The 25,133-nt window shown below is 47.6% G+C and overlaps 1 protein-coding gene across 1 annotated transcript; it reads right to left on the bottom strand.

Moving 5' to 3' along the window:
* Positions 1–20,313: 20,313 nt before the first annotated feature.
* IL1F10 (interleukin 1 family member 10) lies at positions 20,314–23,188 on the bottom strand. The gene is made up of 4 exons (XM_037039871.1): positions 23,135–23,188; positions 21,309–21,394; positions 20,895–21,022; positions 20,314–20,592 (listed from the first exon to the last, which is right to left on the bottom strand). The coding sequence occupies exons 1-4, from the start codon at positions 23,164–23,166 to the stop codon at positions 20,380–20,382; spliced, it is 459 nt and encodes a 152-aa protein (XP_036895766.1). The 5' UTR covers positions 23,167–23,188; the 3' UTR covers positions 20,314–20,379.
* Positions 23,189–25,133: the final 1,945 nt, after the last annotated feature.

The following is a 25,133-nucleotide window of genomic DNA, read 5'->3' as shown; positions in this document are numbered from 1 at the left end:
TATACTGTGTCTTGTCACCCACCGGGCTCAGAAGAGGCAGGGACATTTCTGAGATGCACTGTTCTCAAAGAAGATGGAATGAGGATGCAAATATTCCTCTCTTCATCTTCTAAGAGGATGGTTGTGCCTCATGATCAATGAGCATGCTGTATGAGTAACACACCAAGAAGCCTGTGACTACACGTATAGACTTTACCGTTCCGGGCAAATAGATCCAACCAAAAATGCTACCCTGACACATACCTAATGAGCAACATAATAATCATGGAACAGAATGCTTAGTGGCCCAAACGTTCACCTTTTCGGTTCTGATGAGGGCTCATCTGGAAGAGTTAAGGGGGTTTTCTTTTCACAGCATCTCAGTCATCATCGTGCCAACCACACCCCCTGATGTCATGAGCTCTTGACTCATCGTGGTGGTCACCAGTCTACTCACTCTTTCCAAACATGTTTACTATCTTTATGTTTTTGCACATTTCTCCTACTCAGAAGACTATTCTTAGGGCCAGAAGCTCATTCACCCTGAAGTCTGAGGCCACCTCCCTTGAGAGTTATGCCCACACATTCCCTGTCAGTGTTCGAGTTTCCCCAGGGCTTGCGTGCCCTTCTCCTTACTCCCATATGGTTGTACCGTGTTAGGGTACATTGAGACTTCTTCTGTTTCCTCACTGTTACTTGGAATTTCTCAAAATCAGAACCATGTTTAACCCATAGAAAAATGGATCAAATATGACATCTCAAGTTGGATAAATCTCGTTTTAAATTTTGGCCACATGGCCCTGGCCGGTGTGGCTCGTTTTTGCTTGGGCATCATCCTGAAGGCTGAAGGATCAAGAGTTTGGTGCCTAGTCAGGGCACACTCAGAAGCCACCGATGGATGCTTCTCTCTCTCTCTCTCTCGCTCCCCACCTTCCATTCTCTCTAGAAGCATGTCCTCCGGTGAGGATTAAATAAATAAATATATATATTTTGGGGCACATCATTGACTCTCTTTGCGACCTTGGACACGTTACTGAGCTTCCTTGAACTTCTGTTTTCTTGTTCGTACAAGAAGGATAAAAAAAGAAAGAAAACGCTATGCACTCAGGCTTGTGGACCAGGACCAGATTCCTTGCTCCCAGCTCAATGCCATACGGTATGGGCTGTGGAGGTGTATGGAGCACAGGACACCCCAGCTCCTTGAGGCAATAGGTGTCCAACTCTGAGTCTGGAAGTTAGCAGTTGCTTCTCCTGTCCCATTGGAGCTCTTAGACATTGAGAAAACCCCTTCACACACTTCCTCCTGTGTCTGTGTTGAGGGGCCCAGAGATTGCTGCAGGGGCAGGAGGAGTCATGTCTCCTGGCCATCACCTAGCCCTGCCCCCTCCGTCTTCTGGGACAACAGACAATGAGTCACTGCTGACATCACAGTGACACCCACTAGTCTGGAAGTTTGACCTCATAATGTGAAGAAATTTTCCTTCTGAGAAGCATTTCCTCCAGGTTACCAAAGATCTGTCTCCTCTCCAACTGCCATTGCACTGAACTTACCTCTAACCTCTCAAAATGCCCCCTCTAACCCTGACATTAACTACTGGAGACCTCATCTGTGTTACTGAGAAGAGTCAGGACCTCTGTCTCCTGTCTTGACTTTGTTCCTCGAACTGCAGTAGAATCATAACACCATAGAATGGTAAAAAAAAAAGTCTAAAATCAGATTAGACCTCGGTATGAGTCTGGCTTCTAGCTGTTATTAGCTGAGTGATCTTGAGCACATCTCCTAACCCCTGGCCACTTACCTGGGCCGCTTTCCTGTGAAAATCAGGTACATGTTGTTCCTGGAGGGGCTGAGTCCTGAACTGAGCCCTGAAGTATAATTTCTAACCAAGAGCAGCACATGCCAACACTGAGCTTGTACGAGAGCACAGCATCCTGGGATATCTGTGATATCTAAGAGATTCACAGTGCTGTGACATGCTGTGTGCGCAGGGAGTGGTGAGGGCAACTGAGGGACAAGTTGCGGGTTGGCAGGCCCTGAGTATGAGGGATCTGCTCTGCCAAAAACATACGGGAACCGTGGAAGAAGAAAAGGCAAAGGAGTACCTGGATGTAGTAGTGGACCAAGGTTTCCAACGAGGCAAACGCAGTAAGAAGGCTGGTTGCAAGGTCGCCTAAGTAACTCACAGAGGATGAGACAAAGTATGAACTATGGAGATGATCATCAGGATGGACAGAAGACCCTAAAAAAAACTTAGGAGGCAAATTCAACAGGACTTAGGGATGACTGAGGGTAGAGATCACGGACAGTCTTGTTTATTGCTTAGATAACAGAGAGGCAGTAGCATGACTGACTGAGAAAGGAGACACGAGGAGTGGGATGGGATTGTTCTGAGGGCCGTGGAGGGGGATGGTCTATTCAGTTTAAGTCATGTGTTATTTGAGAAGCTGACGGGGCCCTCAGTGCAGGTGGCAGCTGAACTTATACACCTGGAACTGAACACAGGCTGCAGATGAAAGATCTGTGACAGCTGAGGCCTAAAGAGACAGTGAAGGGCGGGTGACAATTTAGTTTGTGCTATTTTGTAATGTCATTTATAAAAACCAACTGTTCTCCCCACTGGGTTATGAACTAACACATTTTTATCTTCAATCCTCTATTTTCTATGACAGTATCTTAAATAAAATAAGTGCTCAAAGTTGAAATAAAAAATTAATAATAACTTAGTTTAGTTATTTTGAAAAGAAAGGGCTTTCACCATAGCTAGAAAAATCTATCTTCCTCATGATCTTGAGGAGTAGCCCAGGTGAGGAGAGAATGAAGAGCTAGGACTTCAGGATTCAAGACACAAAACAGGAGGATCAGGCGGGGCTCACCCATCTGGGTCTGAGTGGCGTCTCCGATGTCCTGGCCATCAGGGCACCAGACAGCATCACAGGAGCCCAAGGTGTGGCTCTAGGGGCCGCCCGGTGTGAGGACCCCTCCAAAGCCCCCAGTTCTCACTACCAGTCAGTTACAGCTCTGTCTGCCAGTATTGTTCCTGATCTCCCGCTAACCTCATCTAGAGTCTACTATAAAAGTAAATTTCCTGCACTTGCTAACTTCTGGTGAAGTAAAACTTCCTTTTCTTTGCCCTAAAAAGTCTCCTCTAAGCCTCATGGGGTGTCATGTCTAAAGTGTGAGCCACTTCCCTTTGCTCAATTTCAAGAACGACACCGCTTCCTGAGCTGCCTGTGGACTGTCCACCCCCAAGGTGGGAAGTGTCTCTGCTTTCCAGTGGTGCGAGACCTACCAGACCTGAGGGCAGGGGTTGCAAATGCCTGTCATTGCCCTTGAGGCCAGGCAGGTAGCACAGGTCATGCACTAACCACAGCTTCCCTGGGGGCCCCACTGGGAAAGAACTGCTGTGAAAACTTGGCAGTTATTTTGCAAAATCACTGGTCCCACCGCGATGGCTCACAACGCCCAATGTGCTCTCTGCTCCTGCTCTGAGCAGAACTGTCTGTTCAGCAAAGTTTCATACAACAGCCTATCTAGGCTCCCCAACAACACAAGTCCCACTGCACCCTCCATTCCCTCCGGGGGACACCGCTGTGACAAGTCCTCCCTTCCTTCACACACCCTTTACTCTTTATCTGATAGACTTAGTTTTTCTTCACAGTCTGTACCACAAGGCAAAATTATATTGAGTGTGCATTTACCTGGGTGTTTATCCTCTGTCTCTTCCTTTACTCTTATTTACAGATACACCCAAAGCTCAAAGCAGTTTCATACACACAGCGGGTGTGCAATGGTTGTTTTGTAAATGAATGAGTCTATCTTTTCACTCTCTTTTCCAAATATTCCCCTGATTCTTGCCCTGGCTGGCATGGGGCTCTCCCCTGGGCGCCATGCTTTCTCTGCAGCTTTCTCTGGGAGGGAGAACTCAGGCCCGGACAGTTCAGGCCAGGAAGTCGGGCCAACACTGGGTCACCTCTCCACTGATATCAGACTGTGACCTCCATACAAATGAACAACCCACCAACACAAACAGAAGCCCCGGCACTGCGAAGGTGACACCTCTCCTCGAAGCTTTGAGCTCCTGGCCTCCTGCCACCCCCTCCCTGTAGTAATATGTGGTACCTGGAACTGTAATCTCCTCTTTGTCCTAAACCCCAAAGGAATACTCAGTCGCTTGTCTTTCTCTCTTCCAGCGACTTGCACTCTTATTCTCCCTTTTCTATCCAGTCCCAGGGCCACACCCTGTGCTTTGTCATCACTCATAGCTTCTTTTGCTCCAAACAGTTAAACATTCTACTCTCCAACCACAACAGACCATCTTTATGGCCTGTTTCTTCCTCTCTATTTTTCTTCCTCTGTCCCTCACTCCTCCTGCCTTTTCCCCACTTGCTCTATGCCCTTTACCACCAGGGACCCAAACCTCTGACCTAGTCAGCTTTGCTCTGATATCTCCTCCTGTCTTCACTTCCTTCTATCCTCTCACTGGGGCCATTTTTGGTCAATATTCCCACTGCGTGGCCCCATCCTCCCATCATACTGCCTGGCAGAGCTGTGGATTGTCGAATGTCTGCCCCTGGACCCCATACCAAAGTCACTGAGCGCATTGCACACTTATGATACCCCAAAGCAACCAGCCTTATGATTGCTTAGCAGCCCTTTCATGTATCTTTGACTTTCTGGCTGTTCCATCTTCATAGAAAATATTTAAAATGTTCCCCATTTTGTTCTCCTGCCCTCCCTCCTCTTTCTTCACTTACAGCAGAATAAGAGAACTTGTAGGAGACGTCCTTAACCCCCCATCTCCCAACACTGAAACCTCCTGAAACTTTTCCGTCTTCTCTCTCATCCGCCAGAAGCAGGAGCCCACTCTTATCCAAGGTGCCATCTCATTCAGCCTGCTCGAGGTTCTCATATCACTGGTCATTCTCAGCTGTCAGTGAGCATGCTGTGTCCCTGGCCCCCGCTCAGGGCTCTGCCCACATTGGCTTCCTTGGTCCTCCCCAGAGAGCTATGTTGCTGTCAGCACACCCACTCTACTAGCCCAAGTTCACAGCTGGTGGGAGAAACACACTCTATACTCCTTATTCCACCATCATGAAATAAAATGCTGTTTCATCCTTTTCCCATTTCGGCAGGTAAAATTAAGTGCAAAGGCCAGCTGTTAGCTTATCATACAAATAATACTGCCTACAGTGCTGGTCTTCATAATGACAGACAAAAAAGTCTGAGCGATACAGAGGGTGTTCACTTTGCCTCAGGGCTCCATCACGAGAGACAGAGTTCTGCCTCATAAACTAGTTCAAAGTGTCCATTGTGAGAAGCAATAAATTGAAAACTGCCACAAGATTGTTGCTTTTTCTTCCCGTGCGTTACGAAAATCTGTATGGGTGTTCACTACTATCACCAGCTTTCTGTGCTTAGTTAATATAAATATGCTCTTACAAGAATTACTTAAACAAAAAAGCCTTATAGAACACTGATGGAGTTGTCTCATAAAATAACCCCCCAAAACCTGTAATTTTAATTTTTTGTCTTCACTGACAATATATTACTATTGTGGTTTAAAAACAAGCCCACACACTCTCTGTGACTTTCTCAGTAAGAGGTGGAATCACATTTCTCTCCTTGTGAATGTGGCTGATACTGGTGACTCAACATCTAATGAATGGAGTGAGGAGAAGGTGAGGCCAGATCACTTCCGCAGTCAGGTCGTCAGAATTTACCTGCTCCTACCTGGCTCTCTCCCTAAAGACACGCACTCTGGGAACCTAGTCACCAGGCCTCGGGGAAGCCCACGCTTCCTGGAGAGGATGTGCGATGATGCCGTGACCAACAGCCCCACTGAAGTCATGTGGAGAACCAGTGTCACCTCCAGATCTGGAGTCAGTGAGCCATCGGGTGACTCCAGCTCGAAGCCCCAGCTGACATGGGGTGGATAGAGGACGAGGCGACCCCACTGAGTCCTGGTCAAGTGCAGATTCACAAACAGAATAAATACTGTCTTCTTTTTAAAACTGCTAAGTTTCAGGTGGGTTGTTTCACAATAATAAATAAATGAAACAGGTGCCTTGGAAATAATCCTTAAAGAGCATTTTCAAATCCTTAAATGGGATTGACACTTGTTAGGTCTGAGAAGGTCATTGGCACTTCTCAGATGCATCATGAAGAGATAAAAGCCGTGACTCTACTCCATCTAATATTCTAAAGGTGACTAGAGTGTGTCTATTGCATTCTGTTGACTCTGCGAAGAAATAGCAGAGTAGAAATTTAAGCTCAGGTAAGTTTCCTCCACAGCCCATGCACTTACCTCACCCACCCCTAGTGCAGCCTCTGTTTTCCCCAACTCGTTCTCCACTACCTCCGTCCCATCAACTGTGCATGTGTTTAAACCAGTCTCAAATTGAAAAATTCTTCCCTAGCCTCATGTCACCCTCTAGTTACATCCGCGTCTCTTCTCACCCTCACAGCCAAATTTTTGAAAAAATTATCTGTGTTGTCTCCATGTCCTCACCTTCCAATCCCTCCTGAAGACCCTCCATCTGATTTTTGCTCAGCTACTCTCCTGAAAGCGCTCCAGGGACTCTCAGCTCCTGGATCCAATGCGGACACTCCGAACTTTGCCAGACTGGATGCACCGTCAGTGTCCACACATCCGACTCGCTTTGAAGCCCTCCCTTCTCCAGACACCCACACTCCACATGCCCTGGTCATCCTTCTATGGCCTCGATGTTGAGCCTTTGCTGCAGGCTCTGCACCTTCTGCCTGACTCTCAAATACCTCTCTGTCCTGGATCACCTTCCCTTTTAAAAGAATCACTCCCCCTATTTTTACTCACCCCACAAATTCAATCATCTTGTTTATTATTTTTAAAAATGTATTCTATTGATTATGCTACTACAGTTGTTCCATCTTTTCCCCCTTTTATTCCCCTCCACTCTATACTGCCCCTCTCACCAGCTTTCTCTCACGTTAGTTCATGTCCATTGGTCATACCTGTAAGTTCTTTGGACTCTCTACTTCCTGCACTATGCTTACCCTCCCCCATCAATTTTGTACCTACCATTTATGCTTCTCATTCCCTGCACCTTTCCTCCCATTCTACTCCCTCCCCCTCCCCACTGATAACCCTCCATGGGATCTCCATTTCTGTGAGTCTATTCCTGTTCAGTTATTTAGTTCATTTTTTTTTCTTTTTTTTAGGTTTGGTTGTTTACAGTTGTCAGTTTGCTGCCATTTTATTGTTCATATTTTTTATTTTCTTGTTTTTCTTAGATAAGTCCCTTTAACATTTCATTATAATAAGGGTTTGATTATGATGACAAACTCCTTTAACTTGACCTTATCTGGGAAGCACGTTATCTGCCCTTCCATTCTAAATGAAAGCTTTGCTGGATAGAGCAATCTTGGATGTAGGTCCTTGCCTCTCACGACTTGGAATACTTCTTTCCAGCCCCTTCTTGGCTGTAAGTTTTCTTTTGAGAAATCAGGCAACAGTCTTATGGGAACTCCTTTGTAGGTAACTGCTTCTTTTTCTCTTGATCATCTCCTTATCTTTAATTTTGAGGAATGTAATTATGATGTGCCTTGGTGTGTGCTTCCTTGGGTCCAACTTCTTTGGGACTCTCTGAGCTTCCTGGACTTCCTGGAAGTCTATTTCCTTTGCCAGATTCGGGAAATTCTTTTTCATTACCTTTTCAAATAAGTTTTCCATTTCTTGTTCTTCCTCTTCTCCTTCTGGCACCTCTATAGTTCAGATGTTGGAATGTTTAAAGTTGTCCCGGAGGTCCCTAGGCCTCTCTTCATTTTTTAAAATTCTTATTTCTTCATTCTGTTCTGGTTCAATGTTTATTTCTTCCTTTTGGTCCAAACCACTGATTTGAGTCCTAGTTTCCTTCACATCACTGTTGTTTCCCTGAACATTTTCATTTATTTCACTTTGCATAGCCTTTACTTCTTCCTCTATTTTGTGACCATACTCAACCATTTCTGTGAGCATCCTGATTGCCAGTGTTTTGAACTGTGCATCTGATAGGTCGGCTATCCCTTCATTCCTTAGTTGTATTTTTTCTGGAGCTTTGATCTGTTCTTTCATTTGGGCCATATTTTTTTTGTCTCCACATGCCTGTTAGGTAGTAAGGCAGAACCTTAGGTATTCACGAGGGTGGGGCAACCCACGTCACTGCATTGTAGTGCTGTATGTTGAGGAGAGGTCTGAGAGGGAACAACGCTGCTTGCTCCGCTCTCAGCTGGCTTTCAATCACTTCCCCCACTACCCAAAAGCAAATTAGGCCCTCTGGTGCTGATTCCTGGGTGGGTGGATTTATGTATGTTCTAGGACCCTGTGGGTCTCTCCAACAAACTCTCCTATGTAGCTGAGAGTTTCACCTGCTGCTGCAACCCCCACAGGTGTTTTCAATCAGAGGGTTTGGAGTTTTATTTCCCTGCACTGGAAACCTGGGTTGAGCGGTCTGTCTTGCTCCCTAGTTGTTCTTTCTGGTTTATCAGCACACAAACGTGGGACTGCCTGCTCTACCAGCTGCAGCCTCACCCACCCCAGTCTTTCAGACACCACCTTGCCCTGAGTCCTCTCCACCCCAGCTGCCTGTCTCCACCTCTCCTACTGGTCTGGATGAATATTTCTTCCTTTACTCCTTGGTTGTTTGACTTCCATACAATTTGATTTTCTGACAGTTCTGGTTGTTTTCTGTTTTTAAATTTGTTGTTGCCCTTCTTTTAGTTGTGTGAGGAGGCAAAGTGTATCTACGTACACCCCCATCTTGGCCAGAAATCTGTCCGAGTATCTTCTTTCTTCTTAAAAACTCCAAAATATAGCCCTGGCTGGTGTAGCTCAGTGGATTGAACACAGGCCTGCAAACCAAAGGGTCACCAGTTCAATTCCCAGTCAGGGCGCATGCCTGGGTTGTGGGCCAGGTGCCCCAATAGGGTGTGTGTGTGAGGCATTGATGTTTCTCTATCTCTTTGTCCTTCCTTTTCCCTCTCTTTCAAACAAAATAAATAAAACCTCTTTTTAAAAAAGTTTAAAATATAAATATCCACTTCAGACTCCTCTCTTGAACTCCAGATATGTGTCAATAGTGACCCACTGTACACTGAAAACTCAGTCAGCAGCAGAGCTTTTCTCTCCCCGCCGTTCGCCACCTTCTCCTTCTTGATTCCTATCTCAGTGAATGGGGTCATTACCCGGGAGTAGAAACGTCTATCATTAGACACCAAAACTAGAAATCTGGTTATCAACCTCTTTCTGCCTATAATCACCAACATCTGCCAATTTTACCTTCATCCTGTCCCTGACACCCATTCATTTCTTCCAGATCTCCTGCACCAACCACCACTCAGCTTTCAGCTGGGTTGGGTGAGAGCAAACCAGGAGCAGGCGAGCCAGTGGGAGGCCGTGCTGACATCCATTCTCCAGACGGTGGCCAGAAGCCACTATGTTAGGAAGCATATTGGGCATGTCATTCCCCTGCTTAAAATCACCCATGAGTCTCTGTGTTGCCTTCCTGTTAAGGACCAGGTTTCCAGCATGCCAGCATCTTCCTCAAAGCCACATCTCTCCCTCACCCTCTTTCCTTGTTCACTTTGTTCCAACCATCTATGGCCCCTTGGAATGAATTACAAAAGGCTTTTCCTGATTGTATTCTAATCAGCTAGAAAGTAACTTGAAATACTGCCTTTTTAGTAAGGACCCTTTAGTGACAGCCATCATAAAATTATCATAACAAATACTCAAGTCCGTGGAGCAAATGTGGGTGGCCCCCAGAGGCACCTGCACATTCATATGTGGTGATCCAGGCAGCTCTGTGCTTCTTAGTGAGCACACAGAGATAAAATGCTGGTCTCTGCCCCTGAGAGCTCACAGTCCAGTGCCACTGGTAAAGGCATTGGTAAAAGGCCAGCACCTGCTTCCTGCTGGCAGAGTGTCTGTGTGAGAGGAATGGGCTTTGCCACACCGTGTTCCCTGTCAGCATCCCTTTAGAGCAGGAGCCCCCATCCCTTTGGTTAAGCGATTGGCCAGCCTTGCAAGTGCCATCTTCAAGGTACAAAAGAAGTACACCCATGGACAACAATGTAAAGAAAGACACCCAACCTCCAGAACAGGACAGAGGTGACATCGCCCCAAAAGCCATGCCCCTGCTGCCACCAGCCAGCCTTGAGTGAAACACCTCCAGCCCACCAAATCTGTTCTAGGGAATTCCCAGAATCCACTTCTCTGAGTTTCGATTTGGGTGACTCTCTCTCAGAGTGTGGCTGGGTACTGGCTGAAGAGCAACCTCTGAATGAGGGTGATTTTCCATGATCTTCCGTGACTAACACGCCCAGCAGAGAGTGACATGTTGGTCACATTTGTGGCACATGCTGTTTGTAGGAGAGTTATGTTTTGAATGTCAGCTTCCTGTTTTAGTGATTCTTTCTTTGTCATGGAAACATGCATCCCAGCATCACGTACACTGACTGGAATCTAATTTCTGTTGGTTGACCCCGGACGGGGTGAAGTTCAGTGCACAATGGGGATCTTCAGAGTCCTCCCAAGGATGATCTGGGGGCTTCCTAGAAATTCAAGTTCCTGGGCTCAGCCCCACAATTTTGTATCAGCCAGTTTGGGGTAGGAACCCAGAAAGCTTTATTTTTCACCAGCTGACCCTTGTATAAACAGTCAAAAGATCTGAGAACCTCTGGTGCTCTGAGGATGAACTGTCATTCGACATAGCAAACATGTGAGTCGGTACTATCCACAGTGTGAATGGCACCTCTGATTTCTGTAGTATGAAGGGGAGAGAGTCTTAGATGAAGGTCAGGCTACTCTTGAGAATATGTGAAAATGGTCTCTGGTCTTCCTCTCAGTTCATATCTGCAGCTTAGAATCTCTCAGAGCCATTGATCTCAGTTGTGCCAACAGTGAATTTGGGGCTTTGGGGAGCAAGGAAGAAGTATGAAGGGCAATTTCTGAGCTCAAAAAGGGTAGGAAGCCAAACATCACACATATCTACCAGCAGAGAATCTAAAGTGGGGTTCACTAAATAGTCATGGAAGGGAGGGAAGGAAACATTGGAAAAACAGAACAAGTTTTTTATTATGATAAAATTGAGGGGGCATCAGAAGCTTGGGCCACAGACCCTTTCCTTTCTGATGTTCCACTTCCACATTGTTTAGGTCTGTGCTTCTCAGACCATAGGTCCTGCCCTTACTTCCACTATTTGGCCACCCCTAGACTAGGACCCCAGAGGACTTCCCTTCCCTCTGGACTCCAAGGCTGGGCCTCTCCCTTGGGTTCCCGTTAGCAGAATGAAGACCATCTGAGATGGCTTGAGCAAGGTTGACTTTCCCATCTTCCTGAGGAGCGCCATGTGCTGGGCCCATATCATTCTGTAGCCTCTGTGCCCAGCACTGCAGTGCTCAGTAATGTTTGATTATGGAGTGAATGAGTGAGTGAGTGAATGAGTGAAAGGAGAGGTTGCCGGTGTACACAGCCCATGTCAGAATGTCTTGTGAAGGCAGAGTAACGTGAAGTCAAAAGTAAGCATTTGGGAATCACCCTGCCTGACCTTAACCCGTTCCCCTTCCTCACGGTGACTATGGGCACAGACTCCTCTTGGCCCTCCCTATCCAGAGGTAGAGTCTATTTCCCACCCACGTCCCCCTGAATCTGGATGCCCTGTAACTTGCTTTGACCACTAAGATATGGAAGGAGTGACCACAGGAGCTCTGGAGCCCAGGCGCATGAGGACTTGCAGCTTCAGCCTTTTCCCTTTGAACAGCTGCCCTCAGATACCACACAGAGAAGTCTCTTGAGGGTCCTGGAAGATGAGACAACACACAGAGGAGAGCCAAGACCCTAACCAACAGCCAGTGATAACCCCGGGCGAGTGGGTGAGACCATGCTGGACCTTCTAATCCAGCTGACCCCTCACTGAATGTGTGCAAACCCAGGAAAATCCAGCAGAGGAACGATGGGCCAACACACACAATTGTGGAGAACAAAACAGCGCTGTTGTAAGATGTTAAGTTTTGGACTGGTTTTTACACAGCAACAGATAGGTGAGAAACCTGCGAAGTGCTTAAGGCACAGCCTGGGAGCCCTGAGACCCCGCCCAGACCCTCTCCACTGCTCCCACCACCATCCTTCCTGAAAATCGGGGCAGGTGTCCTGGTGCAGTTCTCTGCAGGGTCTGACCTCCAAACTGGACCATTTCGGAAATCCTACTTGAGTTTCCTGGGACCATGGTGACCTGACTAACCAATATTCCCCAACTTACATGTGCATTTAGTTCTGCATTCATCTGGCAAATGTGGCTGAGTGCCTGGCGTATGTCATAAAAATGTGTGCCTGCTTGTGATACAGAAATGAACAAAACAGACAAAACCTCTGCCCTGTGGAACTTGCATTCTAGTGGAGGGAGAAGGGGGAAAGTACAATACATAAAAGTAAATCACAGAGTGTGTGAGAATGTGCTAGTGCCACAGGGGCTCAGGAGTGCAGAGATTCAGGAAGGGGAGCACGTGGCAGTTTTAAGTGAAGTGGTCAGAGTGGCCCTCATTGAGGAAGCGAGATTCCAGACAGAAGGCTGATGTAAAGGCCCTGTGGTAGCACGATGCCCGCAGTCTCTGGAGAAAGGTTAGGGGCTCGGTGTGGCTGAAGCTCAGCGAACAGGTATGAGGTTCTTCCAAGAAAGAGAACCAGTTGTGTGGATGGATGGATAGATAGATAGATAATAACTAGCTCACCACTATGAAATTACGGAAGTCAGAAGTCCCACCATCTGCTGTCTGAAACCCGAAGGACCAGGAACACCAGAGGTAGAATTCAGTCTGAGTCCGAATGCCCTAGAACCAGGGGCTTTGACGTGTGAGGATGGGAGAAGATGGGCATCCCAGCTGGAGAAAAGAGGTCAGACTCACCTTTCCTCTGCCTTTATGTTCCATCGGGGGCCCCCAGTGGATTGGATGCTGCCCACCCACATGGAGGAGGGGCTCTGCTTTACTCGGTCACTGACTCAATGGAATCTTCCGGAGACACCCTCAATGACACACCCAGAAATAGTAATGCGTGTCAGCCATCTGGGCACCACTTAGCCCAGTCAAGTTAATGCATAAAATTAACCATCACAGTGACCCATTTTCCCCATACAACCATGAATGCTCCCTGGAACTGTGTTCCCTGGAACAAGTCTGGAAAGTACCAGGCTTGGAGATACTGAGTCTGCAGTCTTCCAAGCACACATGTCACCTAATCACGCTGTCCTTTGTGTCTCCAGAAAAGTCGTGGGGAAAGTTCCAGTGAAGAGCCTCACTGAGACTCCAGGCTCCAGCCTTCTCTGTCCTCACCTGCTATGAGCAGATCCTGGGCTGAGTGTCCCAAGAGGGGTAGAGGCAGAAAGGATGGGAACAGAGGACTCGCTGCAATGTGGCCATCACAGGGAGGAGGAATCAGGCGTGGTGGTTCCTCCACATATACACACAAAAGGTGAGAGAATGTGTTTACATCTCTCTTCCCTCCCAGGCTCTAAGGTCCTAGGGAGCAGGGCCTTGTTCCTCTTGTTAGGGGTTGCTAGGAAACTGCTGCTGTGGGAAAGAAGGAGTTGCACACCGTCTGAGATAGATGCAGCTACTGTGAGGTGGAGACTTGGGGCACAGAGCTGTCAGCAGCGATACTAAATACCAGGACTTCAGTGTAATGGCTCATGCAGCTCAGCCCCTAAAATGCCGCAGAAGTGGATCTTTGTTGCCACCTACAGACCAAAAACTGAGCTGCAGGCTCCTGGCCTCAGAATGAGCTCTAAGGATGGGCCTGCATTGCTTAGAGTTAACACATTTAAGGGCAGAGCCTGGAATTTGCTTGGGGGTAGATCGGCTCTTTTTTGGTAAAACAGTAGCAAACCCCTTTAGTTACATGAATAGAAAATCCAACTGGAAATGTAGGAGAAACTCAAATGCCAGTGCTTCTGATCAAGACATAAACTTCTCTGTTTATGCTCATTTTATTCATTTTTGTCATGTTCATTTCTGAAATGGGTATATATTTTAGCAGAATGGTATCCAGGAAAAGTTGGTTCCCATTAGAGTTCTCTTTCTTACTTTCACTTTTCCTCCCTAAATCTGTGTTTAGAGCAGCCTAGAACTGCCCTGAATTGTGCATACAGTGGGGATCTGTGCCCAATGTCTTGAGCAGTTGTTTGTAGGGCCTACGGTGACGTGCAGTGGGGTCACAAGGTGAACATGTAGTCAAAAGGGAATGTGTCTATGTTTTGAATCCTGGTTGGAATGGCCCACGGGTTACAGAAAACCCTGAACACATCACCCTCTGGTATGATGTTGCTCCAGAGCTTCCTGGAATAAAGACATGGCCTTTCATGCATCAACCACTGCCCATGTGTGGATCCTTTAGTGGACACACACAGCACACACACCCGGACACTCATGCACACTGAGCACACCCACTTATGACACACAGAGTACACATGCACATAGGTGGACACAAGTTTATATGTAAACACACCCGGACACCATGCTCACACATGGCATGCACATACACACAGCATACATGCAGAGGTTCATGCATGCATATATACATACCACACACGTGTGCTGGTGTGTATGTGCATTGACACACACATGGCCACACACAGTGCTTACTACAGGCCTACTTGTGGCTGTCTCCTACTTATGGACCATCTGGACCTGCCTACACCTCCCAGTTCCTCACTTGACTGGCCCCAAGCACGCCGAGAGAGAGATTACCACAGTACATTCTACTCACCAGTTTACAGTCTCTGGCTCTGACCTTCTCGTTCACTCTGAGATGTAGACAATGGGTAATAACTAAAGTGTGCCTCTCCTGGGAACTTATGTGATAATAGTTCTAATGGGCTGGTTGTGGAATGAAGCCTCTGGTGTAGTCACCAGGGAGGAGGAATAATTTAAGGGACAGCCTTGGAAGGTGGCATCTCTGAACTGCACCTGTAAGAGTTACTTCCATTTCCTACTTTGAAATCTGCTGAGTGAGAACATCCACCGCTATTCCTATCAGAGCCTGGCAGGCTCCCCACTGGGACCGTGTCTTCTAAATCTTGTGTATCCTCTTCCTCTCCCAACCGCAAATATTGAGCTGGTATATAGCAGATGCTCAAAATGTTTTTCTACATAAGTAGAGAACTTGATCCAGTTCACCTTGGCGGGGCCCGCTGTTGTGGGTTGGGCCCATGGCTACCCAGGTGTACCCATGTCTCCGTCACTTGTGGGCTCTGCTCAAGCTGGGTTATGTTGAGTTAACGTGAATGAACAAGATGAGTGACAGTGGAGAGATATGGGTCAAGCCAACCTTGGAACCAGACTGCCAACTTGTCCCCAGGGCAATGCCAAGCCCAAGGCATGTGTGTGAGGAGAAAAGGAGAGGAAACTGGCTGAGCTGAAGCCCTAATAGCATCCGGTGGGTATATTGCTGACTTCTAGGGCCCAGGCCTAAAACCCAGGTCTGACTTGAAATACTTGGATGATTCCTCCAAGCCTCCAGGATACAGTTTAACCTCCTTCTAAGGCATTCACAATCAGGTCCTGCCTATCTTCCCATTTTAGTTTTCAGCAACTTCTCAGCCATAAGCCCTGGTTCCCAGCCACGTGGATGACTCACCACGCACCAGGTGAGCTCTCTGTCATTACGCCTCCCTGAGTCGTTCTTGCTGCCTGGAATGCTCCTCCCTACACTGTGTCTGGAAAAGTACTTTTCCTCTGAGGCCTGGGTTAAATGCCCTGTCCTTTGAAGTCCTATTCAGCCCCTCTGCCAGCTTCCCCTTTGTGCTGCAGTGGCATCTGTCCCCTTGCTGCCATAGCTCTCCTCGGGCCATATCCGACAAGAACCAAGTGATCATCCACTAATTTGTTCAAGATTTTGCATTTGCTCAGCACCTCCTGGTGTGCCAGCAGCTGCTCTGTGCACCGGTGAGCCAAAATTAAACATGTCCTCAAAAGGCACAGCACAGTCCCCACACATAAACACCGGGCCATTGGGAGGCAGGAAAAGAATCTAGACTCATTGGAGCCATGAAGCCAGTGTGTCCATCCTCTACTTAAAACCTTCCCTTGGCTTCTCTTTGCATTTACAAAAGAACTGAAGCTCTCATTTTGCCTTTGAGGCCCTCTGATCCAGCCCTATAGTTGTGCTCACCTCGTGACCCTCTCTGTCGCTTCCATGCTCCAGTGATCCTGGACTTCCACAGGTATGTGAACACCAAGCCCCGCTCTGTCTCAGACCCTCTGCATTTGCTGCTCCTCCTCTGGATCATTCCCTCTCCCACTCTTCTCTGTCCTGCAGCCTCAGCTCACATGTTACCTCCTCAAAAAAGTCAGAGTCACCCTCCTGACCACCCTCTCTGCTACCATGAGTACCTACTGCCCTCACCCTCTATCAAATTAATTGTCCTTGTTTATTTTATTTTTGGTTTATTTGCTCCTTTAGCGTGGCTCATACTCAGTTGTCAACTCCAAGGGAGCTTGGTTTTGTTCACCATTCTACCCCCAACTTCTGGAATAAGAGTATAATAACAATTGTGGAATATCATTGGGTGCAGATGGGCCAGCTTTTATCCTGAGCTCCCACATGTATAGCAAGTTATTTCATTTCTCTTAGTACAGGTTTCTCACCTGTCAAAAGTTGCTCAAGTGCTCACCAGGTGGCTCAGTTGCTTGGAGTGTCATCCCATAGACTGAAAGATCACAGGTTCAATTCTTGGTCAGGGCACATGCCTGGGTTGGAGGCTCAAACCCTGGTCAGGGTGTGTATGAGAAGGCAATTGATCAATGTGGCAACTAATTGATGCTTCTCTATCACATCAATGTTTCTCTTGTGGAAGAGACTTTTTCCATGGGTGGGGTGGGCTGGAGGAGGAGACAAGAAACTTTCCTCACTTGCACGCTGCTCACCTCCTGCGGTGCAACCTGGTTCTGGCCCAGTTCCTAACTGGTACTGGTCCGAGGCCCAGGGGTTAAGGACTCCTGCTATAAAGCAATGAAAAAATGTCCTCAAATGAGGGTTTTTAAAAGGTGGCAGGTGAGTAAAGAGCTTCCCTTGCAGGGTCATTCTGGGTGAAGACATTATTCTGAAACACCTTGGTCCGGCATTTGTACACAGATGCTGAGTGGTTTACTGGAGAGGAAAAGCACCAGCTAGCAGCCCACCCACTCAGAGCGTGGAGCTCGACCATAGATCCTCTGTGAAATGGCAAGTGACCAGGACTCTGAAGACAAGAGTCCCTTCTAATCGCAAACTCTCCAGTCCTGTATTTCAAGCTGTAATCAGTCTTCTCAATATATCAGTTGCACTGGAAACTTAAAGTCAACCTGTCAGGTAGAAACCCACTGCCTGTCCCTCACTGCCACGCCTTGCTCCTTACACACATCAGAACTGGGAGACAAATAAAGGTACTGATCAATAGATTGAATGACTGATACATTGTGAAGTATTTGACAGAAGGATCATAAGACTTGAATGAAACCTGAAACTGTAAGCTGCCCGAGGCCTTGTCTGTGGACAGAGGAGGAGAGCTGGGTTTGGCCTGGAGCTTCTTGGCTGTTCCTAGAAGCTCTGGAGCACAAAGCCTGGAGGAGAAGCTGTGGCCAGCCTCTAAGAACTCACCAAGGTTCGTTAGACACAGCACACAGGAGCCCGAGGCCCTGTATCAGCCCTGTATCTACAGTTGCTATAACAAGCTACCACAAGCTTAGTGCTTAAAATAACACATTTGTGCAAGAAATGAGCTTTGTGGGGTTAAAGTCAAGTTGCAGGCAGGGCTGGTTCCTTCTAGAGGCTCTAGGGAAGAATTTGTTTCCTTGCCTTTTTCAGCTTATAGAAACCACCTTTAAAATCAGGAGCATAGACTTCTGGCCCAAACAGAGGTAGATACACTTTGCCTCCTCGCACAACCAAAAGGACAACAACAAATTTAAAAACAAAAAATAACCAGAACTGCCAGGAAATCAAGCCGTACGGAAGTCCAACAACTAAGGAGTTAAAGAGGAAATATTCATCCAGACCAGTAGGAGGGGCAAAAACAGGCAGAGGGGGTGGGGAGGACTTGGGGCAAGGCATGGCTGGCAGAGAGGGTGGTCCCACATTCATGTGCAGATAAACCAGGAAGAACAACTGAGGATCCAGACAGACTGGACAACCCAGGGTCCCAGCATGAGGAAATAAAGCCTCAAAACCACTAACTGAAGAAACCTGTGGGGGTTGAGGCAGTGGAAGAAACTCCCAGCCTCACAGGAGAAGTCACGGAGATATCCACAGGATCCTAGAATGTACACAAAACCACCCACCTGGGAATCAGCACCAGAAGGGCCCAATTTGCTTGTGGGCAGAGGAGGAAATGACTGAAAGCTGACCAAGAGCTGACCAAGAGGCACTGTTCCCCCTCAGACCCCTCCCCCATATACAGTGCCACAACCCAGCGGCGAAGTGAGTTGCCCCACCCTGGCAAATACCTAAGGCTCTGCTCCTTACAACAAAGCAGGCATGACAGACAAAAAAAAAAAAAAAAAAAATGACCCAATTGAAAGAACAGATCAAAGTTCNAAAAAAAAAAAAAAAAAAAATGACCCAATTGAAAGAACAGATCAAAGTTCCAGAAAAAATAATACAACTAAGTAATGAACAGATGGCCAACCTATCAGATGCAGAGTTCTAAACACTGGTACTCAGGATGCTCACAGAAGTGGCTGAGTATGGTCACAAAATGGAGGAAGAAATGAAGGCTATGCAAAGTAAAATTAAGAAAAACAGGATGCCAAACGTGAAGGGAAGAAAACCAGGACTCAAATCAGCAGTTTGGAGCCGAAGGAAGAAATAAACATTGAACCAGAACAGAATGAAGAACAAGAATTCAGAAAAATGAGGAGAGGTTTAGCAACCTCTGAGACAACTTTAAACATTCCAACATCTGAACCATAGGGATGACAGAAGGAGAAGAAGAGCAAGAAATGGAAAACTTACTTGAAAAATAATGAAGGGGAACTTCCCCAACCTGGCAAAGGAAATAGACTTCCAGGAAGTCCAGGAAGCTCAGAGAGTCCCAAAGAAGTTGGACCCAAGGAAGAACACACCAAAGCACATCATAATTACATCCCCCAAGATTAAAGACAAGGAGAAAATCTTAAAAGCAGCAAGAGAAAAAGAGGCAGTTAACTACAAAGGAGTATCCATAAGACTATCAGCTGATTTCTCCAAAGAAACCTTGCAAGCAAGAAGGGGCTGGGAAGAGATATTCCAAGTCATGAAAGACAAGGACTGACAATCCAAGATTGCTCTATCCAGCTAAGCTACAGTTAGAATGGAAGAGCAGATAAAGTGCTTCCAAGATAAGGTCAAGTTAAAGAAATTCATTATGACCAAGCCCTTATTATATGAAATGTTAAATGATGAACTTATCTAAGAAAAAGAAGATCAAAAGTATGAACAATAAAATGGCAATAAACTCACAGCTATGAACAACCAAACCTAAAAAAAAAAAACCCAAAAATGAACTAAGTGAACAACTAGAACAGGAACAGAATCACAGAAATAGAGATTACAGAGAGGGTTATCAGCAGGGGGAGGGTGGGGAGAGGATGGGGAAAAAGGTACAAGGAATGAGAAGCATAAACGGTAGGTACAAAATAGGGTGAAATTAAGAATAGTGTGGGAGATGGAGAAGCCAAAGAAGTTATATGTATGACCATGAACATGAACTAAGGTGGGGGAATGATGGTGGCCAGGGAGGTACAGGGTGGAGGGGAATAAAGGGGAGAAAAATATAGGACAACTGTAATAGCATAGTCAATAAAATATATTAAAAATAAAAATAGATAAATAAAATATTTTTAAAAATAAAATAAAATGAAATTAGCAGCACAGCATATTCCAGTCTTGTTCTGACTCTTGCCTTCCTGCCTCCCTCTTAAGAGGATCCATGTGGTAACATTGCCTATCCTGCCTCCCCCATTACCCAGGATGGTCTCCCTACCTCAAGACCCTTATCTCTTTTTTAAAAGATTTTATTTATTTATTTTTAGAGAGAGGGAAAGGCAGGGATAAAGAGAGGGAAAGAAACATTGATGTGCAAGAGGCACGCTGATCATTGCTTCTTGCATGCCCCCAGCCGGGGACCTGACCTGAAAGCCAGGCATGCACCCTGACTGGGAAGTGAACCAGCCACCTTTCAGTTCACAGGCCAGCAGTCAATCCACTGAACCACAACAGCCAGAGCTCAAGATGCTTATCTTAAGCACACCTGCAAAGTCCCTTCTGCCTTTTAAGCTAACATATTCCTAGATTCTGGGGACTGGGATATGGACATCTTTGGGGGCATTACTCTGCCTACCACAGTCGCTGAGCACAGTCCCTGACTTCTGCCTCCCTACCGACTCTGTTCGAAGTAGAACTCAGTGTGGGCAGAGGGTTCAGTCTCCTTAGTGAGTTGCACTGGCTGCTGGGGCTCCGCTGGGCCACAGAGAAACCAGCCAGGCCAGGCAGCGGCCTCAAGCCTGAAGGCAGAGCCCAAGCTTCTCTGGAAGAAGGTGAAGCGTGTGGCCTGCTCACCGCTCTTGTACAGGTCCTCGATGTTCACATCCTGTGGAGGGCAAGAGGCTGGCTGCAGGATGAGGCTGCTAAGTAAGCAGTCAGCCTGGAGGCCTCAGGGCTTAGCCAGTGAGGGACTGGGTGGGATGAGGGTGGGGGTCTTTAACCAGGGAACTGCTTCCTGAGGACTCTAGAGGGCAAGGGTCTTGGCACTGGGTACAGAGGGAGATGGTGGAGACTCACAGGAGGGGACTTGTGGACCTGGCAGGGAACCCACAGGTGGGAGCAGAGATGCCAGAGTGTCCTGGAAGACAGGCAGGTGTGCAGGGTCCCCCCAAACAGGACATGTCTCACCTCCAGCTTCAGGGAAGGCCCCTCCACTGTCTCCACACATGCCAGGCAGCAACTGCCTCCCTGGATCCCCAGAAAGATAGGAACTTTGGTGCGGTCCAGGCCTCTGTTGGGAAGTATGCAGATCTTTTCTGGGAAGGAAGAGAGAAGAGGGCCAGGATGTGAGGTGACCCACACTGCAAGCTCTCACGGAGCTAAGTTCGGGCAGGAACTGGGCCAGGGCACAGCTGGCCTGGACCCTGCATGCAAGCTGCAGGACAAACTGAGACTCCTCCTGGGGTCATGACCCTCTCACTATGAGAGGTCCTCAGCTGTTACCTGTCTCTTCTCACTGTCACCAGAGACAGGAGAGAAGGGGAGAGCCTGTGGGAGAGGGAGCCTGAGAGAGTCCCAGCAGGTCGGGGCTCAAGGGCTTACCTGCACAGCAATTGTCCGAGTCAGGATCTCCCACCAGGAGCTGGTTGTCTCTTACGTACAGAGCCTTCTGATCTGCATCCTTAATTCTGAAACAGGATGGCGATGCTGATGACCCACCTCCTTCCACCACCACTGAGTCCAAAAGCCCACAGTTTGATCACCTTACTAAGTATCTGGAGGTTCTCCTCCTTCCATAGGTACAAAGGGGGCAGGTAGAGGCCAGGTCATCTTAAGGCAGGAAAGGCCTCCTGGATCTTGTCAGAGGCTGCACCTCTGCCCTTTAGGAGGCTTGGGCTCTGTCTGGGCCTTCAAAGCATTGAAGGGAGCTAGTGCAATTTCACTGAGGGGTAGAGAATTTTCCTGATGATGTAGCCCTTTTCCACTGCCTTCCAGAGAAATCCCCTCATGAGGCTGTGATGTCTCTGGGATACAGGGAGCCTTATCCCAGGTTTTCTGGGCCTGCTTCAATTTTTCATAGATGTTTATTGTCTTATTAAAGGAATCAACTGAGTGTATATTAAAATGTGATTTGCTTCTCAGATTTTTAAAGACCATTGAATTGGAGAAAATCCACAATTGGAAAAAATTCCTATGTGCTAGTAAATGTGCCACACACTGCCTGCACCAGGCAGGTGAGCTCTGGGCACCCACATTATGCGTGCCAAGTAAGGAGGTCAGCAGAGAGCTGAAGCGGGCCAGCGGACAGTCACCAGGCGTGGCTGCGGTTGTAACAATGGGCCTGGGAGGGCGGCTACGTGACTTGGGCTGGGGAGAAGCCCTGGTGAGCGAGCGTGTGCAACATCAAAGTCAAGCCAGCTATTAGTTCAGTTGCCTGGCTGGTTTCAAAGACATTTGTCAGCCACTCTCAGGCCCAAGATGGCTTCTTTACCTATTAGGGCAGAAGCTTTGGGCCAAGGCCATTGCCTCCAGGAGCTTTTCCTTTCTCAATAACAGGTAATTGTAATGCCCTTTGCTAATGACCATATGTGTTTAACAGAAGTTCACTTATACAATAAAAAATAAAGATCTAAGGAGCCCGAACTTGCCAGCGGGTCCACCAAGACTGTGCACCATGCATCTGCCAGCAACAGGCTCTTTGGAGACCTGCACCCAAGCTAGATACTCTAAGGTACAGTACCTGTCTTGTCATTAGCGTGTTTTGCGCATGTGCCCCGCCTTTCAGCCAAACTGTAACCTCCTGGGGCCCTGACTGGCCCCTGTCAGGACAAGAGGCCCTTGCGGGAGCTAAGGAAAGACACCCCAGAGGCTAACACATTTTATTTTCACTACATCCCATCTTCTTCCCTAAGGGCTGGGGGCAATTTACAGCAAAAAACCACAGACAGTAAAGAGTAAACTGTAAGTAAACACCAAAATGTCAAATGAGATAAAACACAAGTAAGACTTGGAAACCCAGACTGGAAGTAAAGGCCACAGAGGCCAGCATACAGAGGTTGTCACCGAGGCGCGAAGTGGTCTCTGAGCCTTTAGAGAGAGGGTGGGACAGCACAGGGCATGTGCAGTCTGGGTGTCCTGGCCCTGGGGGGACATCAGGGAACTCACCTAACCTCTGAGCCTCAGTTTCCAGATCTGTAAAGTGAGCTTAGTGACACCTCTTGGATTCCTTAGAGTAGAGACAAGACAGTGGAATGACTGGCATTTTGCAGATGCTCAGGGGAAAAAGCCATTGCTGTTAGGGGTGATGATTAAACTTAATTATGGGGCACTTGAGGTTTCAAGGTAAGAAGAAGCCTTGTCCTTCTGACTCAGCCTCTTTCCCTCTCCCATGTCATCCCAAGCTCCTGATCAGGAAAGGAAGGACTTACATGTAGTATCTTGCCATGGGGAGGGAGCACATTCTTGCAGGGGTGACTGGTCCTTCCTGGGGGAAAGGAGGGAAGAGCTGTCAGAGGAAAGCAGTGGGGCTGGGGGAAGACACCCAGTGTGCCCCAAATCCCCAGTCACAGGGTGGAAGTTCCCATCAGGCTGCTGTTCCATACCTGGTCCTCTGAGTCCACAGAACTCTCTCCCTTGCCCCGCAAGCTCTGACAGCTCTGACAGCCCTCATTTAGGGCAACCTGGAAACAGGTCAGGCTGGCTGGGTGTGACCATGTGACTGTGCTCTGGTGCCAGCCCTGGAAAACTGGAGAACAAGTTTCCCCAAATTGCCAGGAGCACCTCCTAGGGCTGAGCCAGAGGGAGGGCAGAGGGAGGATGGGCTCTTGCTTCACAGCTTGAGGAAGAGCCCACTCAAACCTGGTCCCATTTTCTGGTGGAACAAAGTCACTGCCGTCTACCCTCCCCTAGCAGTGGGGGAAGACCCAGCGCTGATGGACAGCAGGCACCCTGCAGAGTTAGAGAGCATTATTCTTAGGGCCTGGGTTGCCCTGCTGAGACTAAGGACAGGAGACCGTCCAAAGCCCAACAAGCCCCCCATTTATACCACATGGAAACAGGATGGGCTCGATGCATAGACACTTGTGTTTGTGAGGACCAATGCTCTACGCTGAAACCTGTGTCCCCATATAAAGCCCAGACCACAGAGCACCACGCAGCTCCCCTCCTTCAGCTGGGTTATCTGCCCTACAGCTTGTCCCTAAAAAGACCTTCCAAAGAATGGTATAGAATCCACTTTGAAGAGAAACAGAGAAAATTAGGGCATGAGGGCAGTAAGAGTTGGAAAATAGCCCAGAAAAGTAAAATGCAAGGATGGCTAAGGCTGAGGTTTACAAAGTAGGTAAGATGTTCACCAAGAAAGGAAAACAGTAGAAAAAAGATAAGAGGGCAGAAGATAAGAGGGGGTGGGAGAGGGGAAGGTGGGTGAAGGAGCAAGGCTCAGAGAGGGAGAGGGTGGTGCGGAGGGGAGTTTGGGAGAGGACAGGGCGATGCTGACGTCAGGCTTCCAGCCACTGCAGCGGCACCGGCCTCCAGGGCCTGGGCGTTAGAATGAGGGTGTAGCAGGGGCCACGTGAGTGCCAAATCTGCCACTGGGACCCTTGGCAAGTCCCATTTCCTACCCCTGAGCTTTGTGGTGAGAGTTCAAGGGTTGGCGAGAATGAAGGATAACAGGGCACCGGCAGCAGTGCAGACCTGGACCGATGCTGGTGAGGCAGTCGGAGTGTGAAAGGAGTCTGCATACTTGGTAGTTTTGCCTGTTGCCCAAACATTTAGTCATGAAAGTGTTCACTACATCACTTTTTACAGTAGCGAGAAGTTGGAAATAAGCTAAGTATCCAAATAATAGGTAGGCTATTGATTTAAAAATGATGGCTAAAGAGACCATCAACAAGATAAAAAGACAACCCACAAAATGGGAGAACATATTCACTGAAACATCTGATAATGGGTTGATATGCAAAATTTATAAGGAACCTATGAAACTCAACACCAAAAACAAAAAATACAAAACAATCCTCAAACAACCCAATTAAAAAATGGGCAAAATACCTGAATAGACAGTTCTCCAAAGAGGACATACAGGTGGGCCATAGACACGAAAAGATGCTCAACTTTGCTAATCTCCAGAGAAATGAAAATTAAAACCACAGTGAGATATCATTTCATACTTGTCAGAATGGATATCATAAATAAATCAACAAACAGCAAGTGCTGGCGAGGATGTGGAGAAAGGGAGACCCTTGTGCGATCTTGGTGGGAATGCAGACTGGTGCAGCCACTGTGGAAAGCAGTGTGGAGTCACAGCAAAAAATTAAAAAAAGATCTGCCTTTTGACCCAGCTATCCCACTTCTGGTAATCTATCCAAAGGAAGTAAACACTAGTTCAAAGAAATAAGCACCCATATGTTCATGGAAGCATTATTTACA

The sequence above is a fragment of the Sturnira hondurensis genome, unplaced genomic scaffold, assembly GCF_014824575.4.
Source record: "Sturnira hondurensis isolate 20B ecotype Veracruz unplaced genomic scaffold, ASM1482457v3 Scaffold0002039, whole genome shotgun sequence".
Classification (NCBI taxonomy): domain Eukaryota; kingdom Metazoa; phylum Chordata; class Mammalia; order Chiroptera; family Phyllostomidae; genus Sturnira; species Sturnira hondurensis.
Note: the sequence above shows the minus strand (reverse complement) of the source record. Positions and strands in the feature narration are given on the sequence as shown.

Coding starts and splice junctions, on each gene's coding strand:
- IL1F10 (XM_037039871.1), bottom strand. CDS start 23,166: ATGTGCTCCCTCCCCATGGCAAGATACTACAT. Junction 21,023..21,308: donor CTCGGACAATTGCTGTGCAG/GTAAGCCCTTGA, acceptor CTTCCTTCCCAG/AAAAGATCTGCATACTTCCC. Junction 20,593..20,894: donor GGCCTTCCCTGAAGCTGGAG/GTGAGACATGTC, acceptor TGCCCTCCACAG/GATGTGAACATCGAGGACCT.